Genomic DNA, 15,987 nt, shown 5'->3' with positions numbered 1-15,987 from the left:
TGTTACTGGTGACTGTTGGTGAACTATCCAGAATACTAGGATTAGTACTCAGGATGGACTGAAGCATGTCTTCATCGAAGGACAAACCCGTGAGTTCCGCCATAGTTCCAGGACAAAGCGCGTTTCCAAAGAGCAGTGAAAAGGGTCTGAACGTCTATTGGGACAAAACCCTTCTGAAGAGAAAAAGACCCGCAGCCGAAAAGCTGCTCAAATAGCAATAATAAGATATCTCAAAAATAGAGTGGGGTCAAGGGGATACAAGTTTAAAGACTCAAACAGTAAATAATCCCCAATTCTACATATCAAACAAAGAAAAACTGTGAGTCTAAAAAATCAAGTGACCTTGGAAAGTGCTACACAACAAGTACTGCAACAAAATGAATGTTCATACCAAAATATCACACTGGATATATATATGCATTAAAGATCTATATATGCATAAAAGGTTCCCATCACCCACTAGAAGTGGCTCGCTTCATCATTTGGGAAACCAGGGACTTATCAGAGAACCATCCACTACCAAATGAACGTGGATACAGGTTCAGAGTATGTCCCGGACGCAACTATGGATATGTTGCTTCAATGGAAGGAACCAATCTACAGAATGGTACAGGGTGATGTATGCAGTGCGAGTGAAAGAAGTGTGATTAGTAAAATTGGAAAACAAGGCACAAAGAAATTTTATTTGAGTGCTGCCTTGATGCCAAATTAAAACAGTGCTTTGACAGTTTAAACAAATAACTGTGTTGGATCTGGTCTACATGTTTCAGCCTATGGGTAGATTATACCCCAGCTTTCGTCAGGACCATAACAAGCTACTGCGTATTACACGTGAAAAAACAGGTAAATCATACAACCTGAACCTGTGATAGGTATAGGAGAAATTACCTGTGGAAGTGGAAACAAACAAAGTGAGAAGTACACAGCAAAAGTACACAGTGCAGTGTCTAGCCAGTCACAAAGATCTTGCATGTATGACTTGAATGATGCATATGTTTGATGGATAACTTATATAGCTTTAGTAATGAAGATCAGATATTTGTCAGCCTTTCTTTCAATGTTCAGCTCATTCCCGGTTTGTTGGTGCCTCCATTTTTTCACCACGACAGACTTCTAGAATGCTGCAAATTAGTCGTTCAAGACCTGTGGGGCAGAATATTGCTGAATAGCCGCACCAAGGTTTCAAATAATTTGACAATATAATGTGTTGAGAGGTGTTAGGTGTGCTTTTGGGAAGTTGAATAGCTTAAGTAATGTGCCTGACTTGCTGATTATGTAGACAATGACTTTGGATTTTTGTAGTTCTGTATCAGGGAATGGTAGTTACCATGCAAGGAATTAATTGATTTACAAATTCCTATCCAGTGCAAATCGCCATACTGTGCCGAACAAGTGTGCTGTGAACGGGAGGAACTAGGTGCGTTCCAAACTAAGAGGAAGGCCATGTTTATTACTTTGAATGAAACATCATCAAATGACCCCTATCACCGAGGACAGGGGCATTGCTGTCATTAGTGCAGCAGCTACAGTGGCAGTTGGAACCCAAAGGTTCTGGAGCCCACTGCAGTTTAGAAAGGTCTGCTTTTTTCTTTACATCAAGGTGGATCGGGAGGCATTTCCCTTATTTGCATTAGGATCCATGGCACACTTTCCACCCCACTGACTTGGGGCACAGTGCGAGCCCTTGCATCCCCTGATGTGAAAGGGGGTCTTCCATTCAGCCTAAATCCTATGAATATCTGTGACATATCGGAGTATCCGAAGCCTATCACCACCTTCTTCTAGGGGGGAACAAATAGGTGACTTTCTCATGCCCCTATATATGTATAGGGTACTGCTATACCACCAACCTAGCGAAAAGTAAGAGTGGCTATACATGATCAACAGCAAGCTAAAGTCGTGAGAAATAGAGGAAGCTGAGCTGTAGAGGGTTAATGCATTGTGATGTAATGTTCTTTAAACGGGGGCAGTCTCAAAACCCCTATATGACTTGTGTTGTCGTATGTGTGGTTAAAAACATCTGTCTAATGGGTGCCAACATAGGTCTAGGAGTACTGGTCTATTCACAGATTTCCCTTGACTATATAAGTGGACCCCAGTTAGATTCACTGTAGGTAAATGTGTCCTGTGAGGCTACTCTAAAAATCTGCCTTGGATTTGACCCTTTTAAGCACGCCTGCATGAGCCCTTTATGATCTGACGTTTTTAGGTCTCGCCTACGCAGCGTGCATGCGCTGCTTAGGAGGAGACCTTTAGACGTCTGTTCCCTTTTTCGGCCAAAAACGTGCACGCGTTGCGTTGCCATTGAAGGCAATGGGTGCACGTGTGGCGATTCCCTTGTGGGAGCGAGTTGCAGCGCCATATTGTATCAATTATCGCGCCTTGCCGCTCGCTCTCGCAAGGGAATCGCGCAGGCCCTCTCCCTTCCCGCCGCTTTTGCTTGTTTTTTTAAATAACATTATTCAACTTTCGTTGCGTCCGGTTTAAAAAAGTAGCCTTAGATACCACAAACCAAGGAAACCAACATCTATAACATGTGCCTGCATATTCATTAAAATCACCATCTTGTGTTTCCCCTTACCTCAATTTCTGGAGAAACAAATCGTTCCTCGCATTAAAAAATTGAGCGAACAAATGTAGAGACATGCCAGGCATTGGTTCAGAAAATGTCATAAATTCCACCAAGCCTTGGTCTTCCCAAGCTTGGTTGCACAATCTTGTATTAGAAATGTGGCCTTCGTCTTTTAGGTTAGGCAATGTCCCAGCTGATAAATACAAGACCATAAACACAGAGGCAAGGTCTGCAAACATACAATCAGTGTCGACGTCTAGCAGGCAGCCATTTAGCGGCTATCCAGGGGCTATCTGGTGTCTGCAGCGGAAACTTCAAGACAACACTATTGTGTGCCGGGCTCAGGGGGAGGTAATTGCCTGCTAAACGCCCTGCCTCCATTCAAGGTTTTGTTTACCAAACAAGAAAAAATACACAGAGGACTCTCGGCTGCCTCGGGTATGACACTTCAATTTTCTTTTTTTATCGGAAAAAAAAAGAGATTGAATTTCAGGTCGCGGGTTTAGTTAGAAGACTTCTAGAGGGCTGCGTTCTCGAAATGAAAGGAAGCCAAGGCAGCTGGTAGGGATTAGGGTGAGCTGGTGTCTGCCCTTTCAAACGGATTCAATTTTATTCTTACAAGACATTGTATCTTCGCATTTCTGGGGGAGGCCGTGCAGCCTTCGAAGTGTTCATTTGACCAACTATCAAGTAATAGCGGGCGGTTCCCGAAGTTCGAGGGATGTCTGAGGTCTGGCTACAGATGGCTTTAGCGGGTGCCGCTCAGAGCTCGTGTCAAACACAACAAGGACAATATAGCAAGCATTGTACGAAGTGGCTTCGGGTCAGAGCTCTGTAGCCACGAGTTTGTATTTTTGATGTTTCACTTTAGAATAATTAAACAAAATATAATCGACACGCCTGTCCAATTCGTATGTACAATTAAAGCATTTTTCACGTCAAGTAATTGTTGCTTTGTTTACATTGATAAGAAAATGTTGACAGAATTTTAAATGACAATATTTCTGTATTTATAATTGGTTCCTAAAATGCGATTTTTGAGGAAGTTGTGATGCAAGAATAATTCAATGGTAAAACAAGTAATTTAAAAATATTACTTTTTACTTTGTTTTTATTAAGGGTTCCGTGCGTGGCACTGTGTTTTCCCTTTGACTTAGTGTAAAGTGTGATTTAGTACTATGTGTCTGGTAGGATGGCGTTAGCCTTTAAAATGACAAATATCAATGAGCTAAATAAAACGTTGTGCACTTTTTATCGGCTCTCTTTCAGTGCACGTGCAGTTTTAGCAATCTAAATGCAGTAAGTACCGAGAACACAAGCACACTTTACAAGCAGGCAGCAGTTCAGAAGGGCGTTGTCAACTGAACCTTACCTGTGAGTGGCAGCAGGCGTTTCTGCTATTTGTAGCGCCTCGTGAATGTGAAAGCTATTTGAAGAGCTGGGGTATGTAAACATTTCAGCTTGTTAGAGCTTGAGGCTCTTGTCGAGACCATTGAGTTTACCGTATGGTTTCACACTTCTGTGTCAAGCAGTGCGGGGGCCACCCTGGCTCTCTGCAGAGCCCCCCCCCCCCATCGGCAGCTTTGCTTTGCCCCAGAGGTGCTTTCACAGCAGAGGTGGAAAGGGGGCGTGGTCTCTGCTCTATGGCTTCGACTTTTCCATCCAAGGCCACTGCTCTGCTGCTGGCAGCTGGCTTGCATCTGCCTGAATTCACTCTAAACCATGGAAAGCATTTCAGGCCCAGAAATTAAACGGCATAGGGCTTTAACAAGCAAACTCTGGAGTCAATCGAACCCACATGCATGGCGGAGCGAACCCGAAGTTCGGAGATTCATTACTTTGCTTCATAAAACTGCGAGTCTTCAGTACCCGCGAGGCTAGGTCGTGCGTCGGCGGGAGGGACACCTACACAGCGTGCACCAGGAGAGGTGGTGTGATAAGGCCAGGCAATTCAAGCACGCGCTCTATATACACCTGAACTGAACTCAGCGGTGCAGCTAGCGGTCTGTGGAAAGTAAATATTCTCGTCTCACCACAGAATTATTGAGAGACCCCCATCTATAGCATAAACACAAGGAGAATTAACGAGAGGCGCTAAGTGAAGGTCAGTGGCGTAGCTGGGGGGGGCGGTGGGGGCGGTCCGCCCCAGGCGGCACTATTTTGGGGGTGGACAAAGGCATTCAGATAAGGCTCGGCTTGCTTTCGTGGATGTTCGGGGATGGACAGAGAAGGAATAGGACTCGGGCAATGTCCTCTTCTTTTTGTGCTGGCAGCTGTCCCCCCCCATCTTCCTATTATTCCCTCTCTTTCTGTCTTGCTCCTGACTTACTGAAAACCGTAACTTGAAAAAACGGTTCACAACCTATCTTTCCTTCTTTCATTTAATTGCTTCCCTGTGAAATGGATCCAAAAAAGAAAAACACTCTTGCGGGAAATGCCCTTTTTCTGACATTTTTCTATTCCAAAGTCCAGCGGGAAGGAGAGAAATAGAAGGTTTTAAATATGAAAAATAACTACATAACTAAATAAAGCAAGACAGAGTGGCTGCAAAGTGGCCAGATTGGTTTTATTCACATCCAAACACACCAGCCTCACTTTACAGACTTTGCAGTGAAGCCCTACTTTTGTTTTCTCGTCTTTCTTTGAACAGCATTGTTGTCCCCAGGTGGGGAAGTGCACCATTCCTGGAGGTACTGCAATACCTGGTTGATGGGTGGATTGGAAAACAAAATGTGTACCATGGCTCTGTGTTTATGGATGTGGTCTTTTTAAACCATGCTGCTTACGTTTTGGAAGGATATAGCAATGGACATTGAAACGGTTCCCTTCAGGGCCCTGTAGTCATGTCCTTAACTTTTCAGGTAAAACCACTCGCTGATTTCTGAATAGTGAGTGAGAGATCGTTAAGGTAACCATGTTGTTTCTGCTTACATTTCACATGCTTTACTTAATCTTGCATTCCCTATGAGTGTTTGCTTTTACTTTTTTTTTTTAGGCAGCATATTACTCTTATCAAGTGCATAATTTGAATTGAGCCACATCCAAGTGTTTATAGCGGGCAAAATTAGGTTGTAGCTGAAGGCAGTGCGAGTTTCTCTCAGTGGGGCAGTATGGTGTTCAATGGGGGAGAGGATGGGGCACTATGGCCAGAGCTGTCGAATTTGTAACTGGGGAACTGGGTTCAGCCTTCATGACCAGTCCACCAGACCACTCTACTGAGGGAGCATATTCCCATGCTAGACCTTAGAAGGCCCCACTAAACATTAGAAGGCTTGATATCTAAGCACAAGCAGGTGTACCCTAGTGGTGTCAATTGTGAGTTAACCTTGAAGGCCTGTCCACCACAATCCATACTGAAGTTCATCTCGAGTCTTGCGGGCAGGCCTACTAAGCAGCACACCCTAGAGCAACAGTGATCCAGTCACTGTGACTCTGTCACTGAGGTCACAAGAACCTTGAGCAGGTTAGGGCGGTGCGAACGGTGTGACCACACTGGGTACCTATTTCGGGTGGGTGCGTAGTGTTTGCAAGTATATTATGGTTTTAAAAAAAACTTGCTGCCTCCTTCCTGGCCACCAGCAATTTTCAGAAACAATAAAAATGTAATGATAACTTCGGTGATTAATGTTCTTCCTAGAGAGAGATCCGAGTTTTGTCTAGTGGAAGGGTTGACTCCTGGAAAGGTAGCACAGAGGGTTAATGTGCCTGCTGCAAAGAACATGTACCATGCAGATCACAAAGTGCACTGCTTTAATGGGGGGACCATGATGAATGGTCATTTAATGTCAGCTGTAGATGATGGATCCCTGAACAGTGTCATGTATGTGCATGTTTGCATTGTGCTGAGGGGATTACCAGGTAATTGTTCACGCAGCTCTCTGATGGATGTCACATGCGGTTTTTCTGAGTCCCCAGATAGAGCATGCAGTCTGTGTGTTCTCTTTTGTACTGCCAGTCACTGGTGTATTCAACTGTGTAGCCTTGGACCGTGTCATGTATGTGCATGTAACTTGCATGATTGAGGTAACTATTAGCGGCGATACTACGTGTCTCTCGGTCCTCTTTCAAGTGCTTGCCGTCCTTTTTCCCCAGCAAACCCAATCCCCCCCCTCCCCCCCCCCCCGGGGCGGCAATCTGAGGGATAGCCCCGGGCGCCACAAGCTCTAGCTACGCCTCTGGTGAAGGTGCCTGCAAATCATTCAATGTACAGGGTTCTACCTGTGATTGAATTGTACATTTCGACACACACGCAGTACTCCTGAACTATCATCCTTGTCAGTCATATGTGCTCTTTTTATCTGCTTCTGCGCACTCACGCTAGAGTCTGCAATGCACTCTTGGTGTTCGGAGAGCAGTAAATACTTTAAGCAGCAACAAAACCTTGCAAACATGTTCTGCACACACGCTTGCTAAGTGGCCCCATGTCATGCGTCACACTTTACGCTAATTCCGACTGCTTAACCAACAGCAGTGTTGTGATTTTTAAAGCCAAGTTAGGAATGAAAAAATGCAAATCATTGAGTCTCAGATTGAGAAGTAGTTTTGTCTAAAGACATGGGGCAGTGTGGCAGCTATCACCATATGGCTGCATGGAGCCATCTGTTGGGACTATTTGCCCTTATTGTTACATTTCTATGAGTTCAAAATATGCATTTTTGCAAAATAAATATTTCGAATAAAAGAGCATTGTAAATATACGGTAACTTTTTTTCTCAAACCATTTCTAACAAGCATTGGCAAAGCCATAAAGTCTCGCTTTATGAATCTTTTGGATTTGCTATTTTTTTTAACTCAGTTGTGAAGCATCGGCAACAAATAAAAAGCAAAGTTAACAAAAAAAAAGGAAAAAGTATGGAAGCTTGGCTGCTGCTGTACATGCATCCTTTTCTATGGGCGCAAGCTAGATGAGGTATGCACGCAGGCCTAGAGAATGACGCAGGCCCAATTTTATCTATTTTTATGTACTTCTCAGTGTTTCTATGTAAGTGTTAGTGCATACGTGTCCGTGTCCCTCGGTTTAAATCGGTATCAGAATCTATGCTAATATTTCCCCTTTTATCGATGTCCCAGTGTTAGTTCCATGGTTGTCCGCGTCCTATGGTCAATGTCCCATGTCAATTCTTCCAGGTCATTGTCTGTGACACTTTCAGCATCCCAATGGCAGGATGGGGTCTAAGGGCTAGAGCGGACGACCTCGAATATGGGGAACCGGGTTCGAGTCTCGGCAGGGAAGCTCAACATCCTGTTATTATGGGCAAATCATTTAATCTCCTCGTGCCTACCAGAACAAGCATTTGCAATGCAATAGGTCTTGCAGTCACGTGAGTTTCAGCTATTGTCATTGTAAATAACAATGCTTTTTATAACAAAAACAAAAATAAAAGGCATTATTATTTGCAATGTCAATAGCTCAAAATTGCATAAATGCGAGACCTATCGCATTGCGAATGCTTGTTTATGATTCTGCTTTGGTTATTTTTTGACAAAGCTGTAAAACTGTTGGCTGTTTACCTTGAGTCTTGAAGTCCAAATTCTTTGTTGGTTGCTCACTGACCTGCACCTTGATATTACAGGCCTGACGGGATCGGAACAGTGACCACTGAAGAAAAGGAACGCTTCGAAGAGATTAAAGAAAGGCTCTCGGCTCTCTTGGTGAACCAAATGAGTCACTTCAGGTATGGGGTTTCTGTATAGTGTCTAGGTGTTGGAACAAGTCTGATAACACATATCGACGTGGGGGGAGGTCTAAGGGAAGTTTAAACAAAACAATAGACCAGCAGGTTGTGTTTCCCCTAACAACAAATATCAAAACACTAATACAACCTGGGTCAGTGATTGAGCCAAGAAATTACACAAAAAGGTCTAGGTGAGCCCCATTCTCAACGTGACGACTCTATAAGAGAGCACTCCCTTCAACAGGACCCATCAATCACTTAAGGTGGTTAATTGTTATTATCATCTGGGTCTGTGTACTCCAACCAACAGGACCAGTTCATGAAGCAGTGACCCGGTCACTAGCGTAGAAGGAGCAACCAAGGAGGATTGTCACCTGATCTCTCACGAGTATTGTCTTGGATGAGGTACTACCCATAGATCAAAGGTGGGAGATCCTAAAGGTCAGCAGTAAAATCATAATAGTGTGTGTTAAAAATGGCTAAGGGTGCTCAAAAGTTCTTTAATAGTAGAGGACCCCTGTCATATTTAAAAAGCAAGATGGCAATATGGCATAAATTAAATTGACATTATGCTATTGTCCATAGCAAGTACGGTCAACATGTTTCTGCCCTCAATCGATCAATAGTATCTGGGCTTTCGTCAGGACCTAAATTACTGCTGTGGTTTTCTTTGTGAAAAAACGTGTAAGTAAATTATACAAAAATGGGGTGCAGATAAATAATTCCTACCGCACCGGTCAAGTTTAGAGGCAATCAAAACCGGATACCTGTGGAAAAATTGGAAAAGAAACAAAGACCCAATGTGTAAAACAAGCTCAACTACAGGTCAAACAAACTCAATGACAAAAGCTAGCATTCACTAATGCTGTATGGCATTCAATACTGTTCATTTTGAATTGCACTTACCCATAAACAGTGGGTACTGCCCTCACCTCAACCTGGTCTCGACTCAGGGAAAGGGGCCCCGCTCTAAAAGGACAAATTAGTAGGAGAAAGAGAAAACAGGTAATACCCGAAAAAACTCTCCTCTTTAGAAGCATGGTTTAAAAACCTGAGAACTGCACCAACATATCCCAGAATGCAAAGGCAGGTATGGTACATGAAAGTCATTATGAAAAGAGGTATTAAAACTGTGCCACATGTGCAGACACATTTGAATGTTCACTATCATACTAGGTAATTATTAAACTGTGCCAGTAGACGTGAAACATGAAGGCAGATACATACTGTTAAAACAAGTCACATAACTCAAAAAAGAGTTGTCAAAGTAAATGTTAAGCCACATGTACCAAATAAACTGGTATGCAAAGTAGGGGGAAGACAAAGTTATTCACTGAGAACTCCCTTAAATAGCGTGTACCCAGTCAGTCAAACTGATACAAAATGAGCCTGAACAGACAAAGTATAGCATAGCATCCACCCAATCAAACCATCTGGGGCTAGCAAACTGAACACTCACCTGTCCGTCGGTACCCCGGGGCGGTCTTTGAGTTAAGACCGGAGGTGTCGACGGACCCGGCGGGGAAGTCTATTTATCCCTGCTCAGTTCAAATGCATACAGGTGAGGCGAGCCGGTTTAGCTGCCCAAAGCGATGCCTGTGAACACGTACCGCGCATGTGCGGCGAAGAGATGCTTGTAATTGAATGAGGCGCATGCGTGTAAACAAGTACCGCGCATGTGCGGCGAGGAGATGCTTGTAATTGAGTAAGGCGCATGTGCGGCGGAGAGATCACCAACTCATTCTCTCACGTCAGCACCGCGCAAGTGCAGGATCTGCCCAATATTCATTATAACACCCCTGCCAGACGTTTTGAAAGGGCAGTCCTTAGGGATGCTGAAACTATCTTTCACAGTGAACATCGCTACTTCTCTAATTTATCTAATACTGAACGTTCTGCCATCCGGTCGCTAGCAGATGACAAATCTATCATCATAAAGCCTGCTGACAAAGGGCTGTAACCTGTATGCATTTGAACTGAGCAGGGATAAATAGACTTCCCCGCCGGGTCCGTCTGCACCTCCGGTCTTAACTCAAAGACCGCCCCGGGGTACCGACGGACAGGTGAGTGTTCAGTTTGCTAGCCCCAGATGGTTTGATTGGGTGGATGCTATGCTATACGTTGTCTGTTCAGGCTCATTTTGTGTCAGTTTGACTGACTGGGTACACGCTATTTAAGGGAGTTCTCAGTGAATAACTTTGTCTTCCCCCTACTTTGCATACCAGTTTATTTGGTACATGTGGCTTAACATTTACTTTGACAACTCTTTTTTGAGTTATGTGACTTGTTTTAACAGTATGTATCTGCCTTCATGTTTCACGTCTACTGGCACAGTTTAATAATTACCTAGTATGATAGTGAACATTCAAATGTGCCTGCACATGTGGCACAGTTTTAATACCTCTTTTCATAATGGCTTTCATGTACCATACCTGCCTTTGCATTCTGGGATATGTTGGTGCAGTTCTCAGGTTTTTAAACCATGCTTCTAAAGAGGAGAGTTTTTTCGGGTATTACCTGTTTTCTCTTTCTCCTACTAATTTGTCCTTTTAGAGCGGGCCCCTTTCCCTGAGTCGAGACCAGGTTGAGGTGAGGGCAGTACCCACTGTTTATGGGTAAGTGCAATTCAAAACGAACAGTATTGAATGCCATACAGCATTAGTGAATGCTAGCTTTGGTCATTGAGTTTGTTTGACCTGTAGTTGAGCTTGTTTTACACATTGGGTCTTTGTTTCTTTTCCAATTTTTCCACAGGTATCCGGTTTTGATTGCCTCTAAACTTGACCGGTGCGGTAGGAATTATTTATCTGCACCCCATTTTTGTATAATTTACTTACACGTTTTTTCACAAAGAAAACCACAGCAGTAATTTAGGTCCTGACGAAAGCCCAGATACTATTGATCGATTGAGGGCAGAAACATGTTGACCGTACTTGCTATGGACAATAGCATAATGTCAATTTAATTTATGCCATATTGCCATCTTGCTTTTTAAATATGACAGGGGTCCTCTACTATTAAAGAACTTTTGAGCACCCTTAGCCATTTTTAACTCACACTATTATGATTTTACTGCTGACCTTTAGGATCTCCCACCTTTGATCTATGGGTAGTACCTCATCCAAGACAATACTCGTGAGAGATCAGGTGACAATCCTCCTTGGTTGCTTCTTCTACGCTAGTGACCGGGTCACTGCTTCATGAACTGGTCCTGCTGGTTGGAGTACACAGACCCAGATGATAATAACAATTAACCACCTTAAGTGATTGATGGGTCCTGTTGAAGGGAGTGCTCTCTTATAGAGTCGTCACGTTGAGAATGGGGGTTCACCTAGACCTTTTTGTGTAATTTCTTGGCTCAATCACTGACCCAGGTTGTATTAGTGTTTTGATGTTGGAACAAGTCTGCCTGGTAGGTTTGATTGGTAGAGATGTGCCGAAAAAGAAGAGTCGGGTTAACTTCGCTTGAAAAATGTAGGCTTCACTAGAACATGGAATCAGTGGTGTAGGAAGGGAGGTGTGGGCCACCCTGTGTGTCATCACATATTTTGTCTCTGGGGTGGCAAGAAATTTTCCGCACTGGGTACCACCTGACCTTGCTACGCCACTGCATGGAACTTGGGAATCAGGCAGTGGTTTTCCGTGAATAATGCGGCAGCTGAGGAGCGAGATAAGAAGGGACCACGTTGCTGTGGAACACTGATGTGTTTGTGGACAGTATGGAGATACAGTTCTATGAGCTTTTTACGACCCTGTCCAAATGTTTCAGGTGATGTTACCCACTCCGAGCTGTCGATGTAATTACACAGGTTTGGAACAGCTGTAATTGGGAACCAAATCTGTTTAGAACAAGTGTTTCCTGCTCTGGGGTGAATCATAGTATTCACATAGTGGTGTGTTGTTAGTCACCTATTGTCAGTCACGACCTCCTGTGATTAACTCACACAAATTCATTTGATTGTTCATGCGAGGATATTGTGATGGCATTCATCAAAGCCAGGCAACGTGTCGTCCAGCACCATTTAATTATAATTTCACGATAAGTGCTCTATTCATACACAGACAGTAATTCAAACAATAAACATAGTGAAGACATTTGTTGGCCTTGATAATTCTTTTGGGCAGAACGCATACTGTTTTCTAAGATGTTATCAAATAGCCTTTGATAGGAGTATTCGCTTTTTGCAAATATTTTAGCCCATATTGAAGCATTTCTTCTTTTAATTTCATACAAATTGATGCCGCCTTGCTGTGTCAATGTCTTTAGAACTTCAGATCCTTCAAGGACTTGACATGATTTACAAAGACATATTATAAAATATAATATGCACTAATGTGTTGTATCCAAAGAGGATTCCCTTGTTTTAGGAAAACGACGTCTAATTTAAAGTGCATATGCATAGTTATTGACACCTTACGATTAGTTAATATTCACACTTTGTTGTATCACCAGTTCCGAGGAACAAAAAGTGTTACATATGTGCAGTCCAATGTTTGTGTTTGTTGTTTCCACACAAAAAAAGTGCAATCTATCATCTAAATGTTTTCAATTGCTGTGCTTGCAATACTAATGTGGGCAGTAGTGGAATGCAAAGCGTATTAAGTTGGTCAATTACTGGTGTCAGTTTACTAAGCCTCAGGCGTGATGGACTGTGATGCCTAAGAGTCTCAGTGCACCTATGGGGTGTGCATTTACGACCCTAGAGTAGAACACTGAGAAATGTATTTTAGATTGCTGTTTTGGTGCAGGTCTAGTAACCCCAGATGTTGCTGCCAGGAGCAAATAACATAAGCATGAAAAACCTTCACGCTCATTCGGACTTCTAATTGGGCCACAGTATCTCCCAGGCTACTGAACCAGCGACCCAATTTGCATTTCCCCTTCTGCAGTGAGGGTCTTTCTCTACCAGCCCGACTGTCCCTAAAATGGCCTCCATAAGTGTGCCCTTGGACAAAGCACTCCTACTCCCCTTGTTGGGGAGAGATCTAGCATTTATGCCCTGGAGTCTCAGAGACCCCCCTGAGAGAGTCCACAGCGATAAGGAAGTCACACATAGCGGAGAACTGGGAATGATCCCCGTACCGCTGGGAGCCGTCTCCTACCCAGACGGACATCGGACACTGTGTTTTGTTTTTTCCCCTCGTCCCCCCACTGTGTTTCCTACCCCCTCCCCCACCTCTTCCCTCCTTCATTCTTCAGAGTGTGCCCATGGCCAAAGCACTCCTCTCCCCTTGTTGAGGAGGGATCCAGCATTTGTGCCCTGGAGTCTCAGAGACCTGCTGAGAGAGTCCTTCGCGACAAGCGAATCACACATAACGGAGGACTGAGAATGATCCCTTTACCGGTGGGAGCCGTCACCTACCCAGCCGGACGTCGGACTCTGTTACTTCCTCGTCTCCACGCTGTGTCTCCTACCCCCTCCCCACCTCATCCCTCCTTCTTTCATTGTCTACCTCCCCTGTTCCTTTTGTCTCTCCCCTGAAGTTTCTCTCCCCCTGCCTGCTTTGTTTATCCTTATGCCTATGCTATGCTTTTGTAACTCATGTAACTACGCTCCAGCAATTGATGTAACTGTGTAACTATGTTCTGAAACAATGTTCTTCCTCAAGTAAAGTGCTCTAATACCTCCAGGTCTAGCCAGCGCTATATAAAACTTTTCAAATAAATACAAAATAAAGTATGAGCCCTAAGGTAACTTGTGCGTGGATTTAGGCTCTGGTTGTATGTTGACGTATATGGCAATGCAGCATTTTACTGTATAATTCTAATGTGTTTGCTATGTATATCTGGTATTTTGATCTCTGCAAAGGTTATACGCTGCTCCCCCTTGCACCCTGCACTTCCACTTACCTCACAAACTGGACTCAAGCTCCCCACCTCTAACAGTCTCAAAAAGGTTTTGGCTTTTCTATAGTGAGTTGGTGTTCACCAAGCTTTACTAATGTGAGACACGGGTACAGCATGGGCAGCAATAGTGCAAGCTTTCCTGATAAACAGTCGCAGGGCACCGTGGCACCAGTGTTTGCTCCCTCACACACAGGAGCAGGTACAATACCTGTGTCATCCGGGCCCCCGGTTGTACAGAAACAGTGCCCCCCCCAGCAGCCACTTCTGCATTGTCCGCAAGCTGATAAACCCTTTTTAATACACGAAGGACAAAATAAGTGGCTTTTGGAATGAAGTTTCTAGATTGTGTCTACCTAGAAATTCTTATAAGTCCATGTAGTCAAACTGCGCTGCCATCTAGATTTATGGTAATGTGTACATGCAGATGTGAGTGGGCTTAGCCTCACCTGATCTAATGTTGAATCACTTTTAGTTCCTTTTTTCGTATTTTGATATTATGACTCTAGCCAATGTGGTAATGTTTTTTAATTTTTGGTCTTGCGTATATGTGGTAATGGAGTCTTGCTCCTCCATCGGTGTCCCTTTACCCTGGCAATACCAGTGCCCTAGGGGTGTAGGAACCCCAGCTGTTCGCATGTTGGCCCCAGAGGAATGTGGCATATCAGCGGGAATGTTTCTGCATGATGTCCGGATCTTATTTCTCATTAATCTCGACATGTTTTCATTGCACCTGTTTTTAGCAGATGAAATCTCCAGGTGTAAATTGACGCAAGTCTCTGTTTTTCTGTGAGGCCTGTAATACATTCGGCAGAGCTCCTGCAGGGACATTTTAAGGATTTTGGGGGCCTTGGGTCAAAAGTATTGTGTGCGCCCCTGTTTAGAACAGCTCTGAATCTGTGATCCAATTTCAGCTCTTCCATGCCCTCTTTGGCCAGGGCACTGACAGTGCACATGCGCACTCGTCCAAATTCTGGATGTATGTACATATAATATTTAGGGATAGTGACGTGTTTTCAATATTCTAACACAGCATTAGCTCACTAATATTACTGCAAATAATATCTGTGCACCCCCTACCATTTCTCATTAGTGGAGTCCTGTGTTAATCTAAAAAAAACTTTTTTATGCATGTTGCATTAAACAGAAACACATTTCTCTGCAAAATGTCTGTAACAAAATCTCACACATCACCAACATTAAAAATGAAGGAAAACGGTATTTAAAATAATCTCTTTAAGAATTATTCAAGATCATCAGGGCAAGACTCTGCACAACAGAGCTGCCCCCCTCCCCCTCAAAGGCTGGTGCCCTGGGCCAGAGCCCACTTTGCCCAGACATCAAATCGTCTCTTAAATCTGTTGGAGGGGACGGATCTGGTATTACTCTCACTTTGAACGAGGACCGACGTGATCGCTTGTTCGGACACTCCCCTGACAGACTCCGTGACACAGAATGTACAGCCCACGTTATGTGTTAAAGTGTGCATCGTGCTCCCGACTCCAGTGGGGTGGTACAGTTTGTCTGTTTGAATTCGGATTACACGCACTTTAAAAGCCAGACTCCGTACAGATCCTCTGAGATTAACCCCACTCGAGGACGTGCCCTGTGGGGCCCGGAATCAGAAATGCGAGCTGTAATTGTACGATCGGTGACTTCCCGTCCCCGAGGGCCGCCGACAGGGCCCGCATTATGCAGATGCCGAGAGAGGAACGAGGCGGAGGAGGGAGGTGCATCCGCCGACCCTGAGTTTTATTGAGCATGGATTACCAGGCCCAAGCCGCTTAAATCTATTTGTTTAATTTACTAATGCTCCCCCGGGGAGCGGTGCTATCCCCGCCTTGAAGACATGGCTGCCGCGTTCAAGCCGCTTTGCCAACTGGAGTCCACTGCAC

General features: G+C 44.1%; 1 protein-coding gene across 7 annotated transcripts in view; it reads left to right on the top strand.

Annotated features, from left to right (window-relative positions):
- Positions 1-15,987, top strand: part of CADPS2 (calcium dependent secretion activator 2) — a 1,645,358-nt gene that overhangs the window by 1,078,274 nt on the left and 551,097 nt on the right. For all 7 annotated transcript variants that reach the window (XM_085654189.1, XM_085654188.1, XM_085654187.1 and 4 more), the window contains exon 14: positions 8,146-8,247. In XM_085654189.1, the coding sequence (XP_085510315.1) occupies positions 8,146-8,247 (102 nt within the window). The remainder of the gene's footprint in view (positions 1-8,145; positions 8,248-15,987) is intronic.

The sequence above is a fragment of the Triturus cristatus genome, chromosome 4_1 (assembly GCF_964204655.1).
Source record: "Triturus cristatus chromosome 4_1, aTriCri1.1, whole genome shotgun sequence".
Lineage (NCBI taxonomy): Eukaryota > Metazoa > Chordata > Amphibia > Caudata > Salamandridae > Triturus > Triturus cristatus.
Note: the sequence above shows the minus strand (reverse complement) of the source record. Positions and strands in the feature narration are given on the sequence as shown.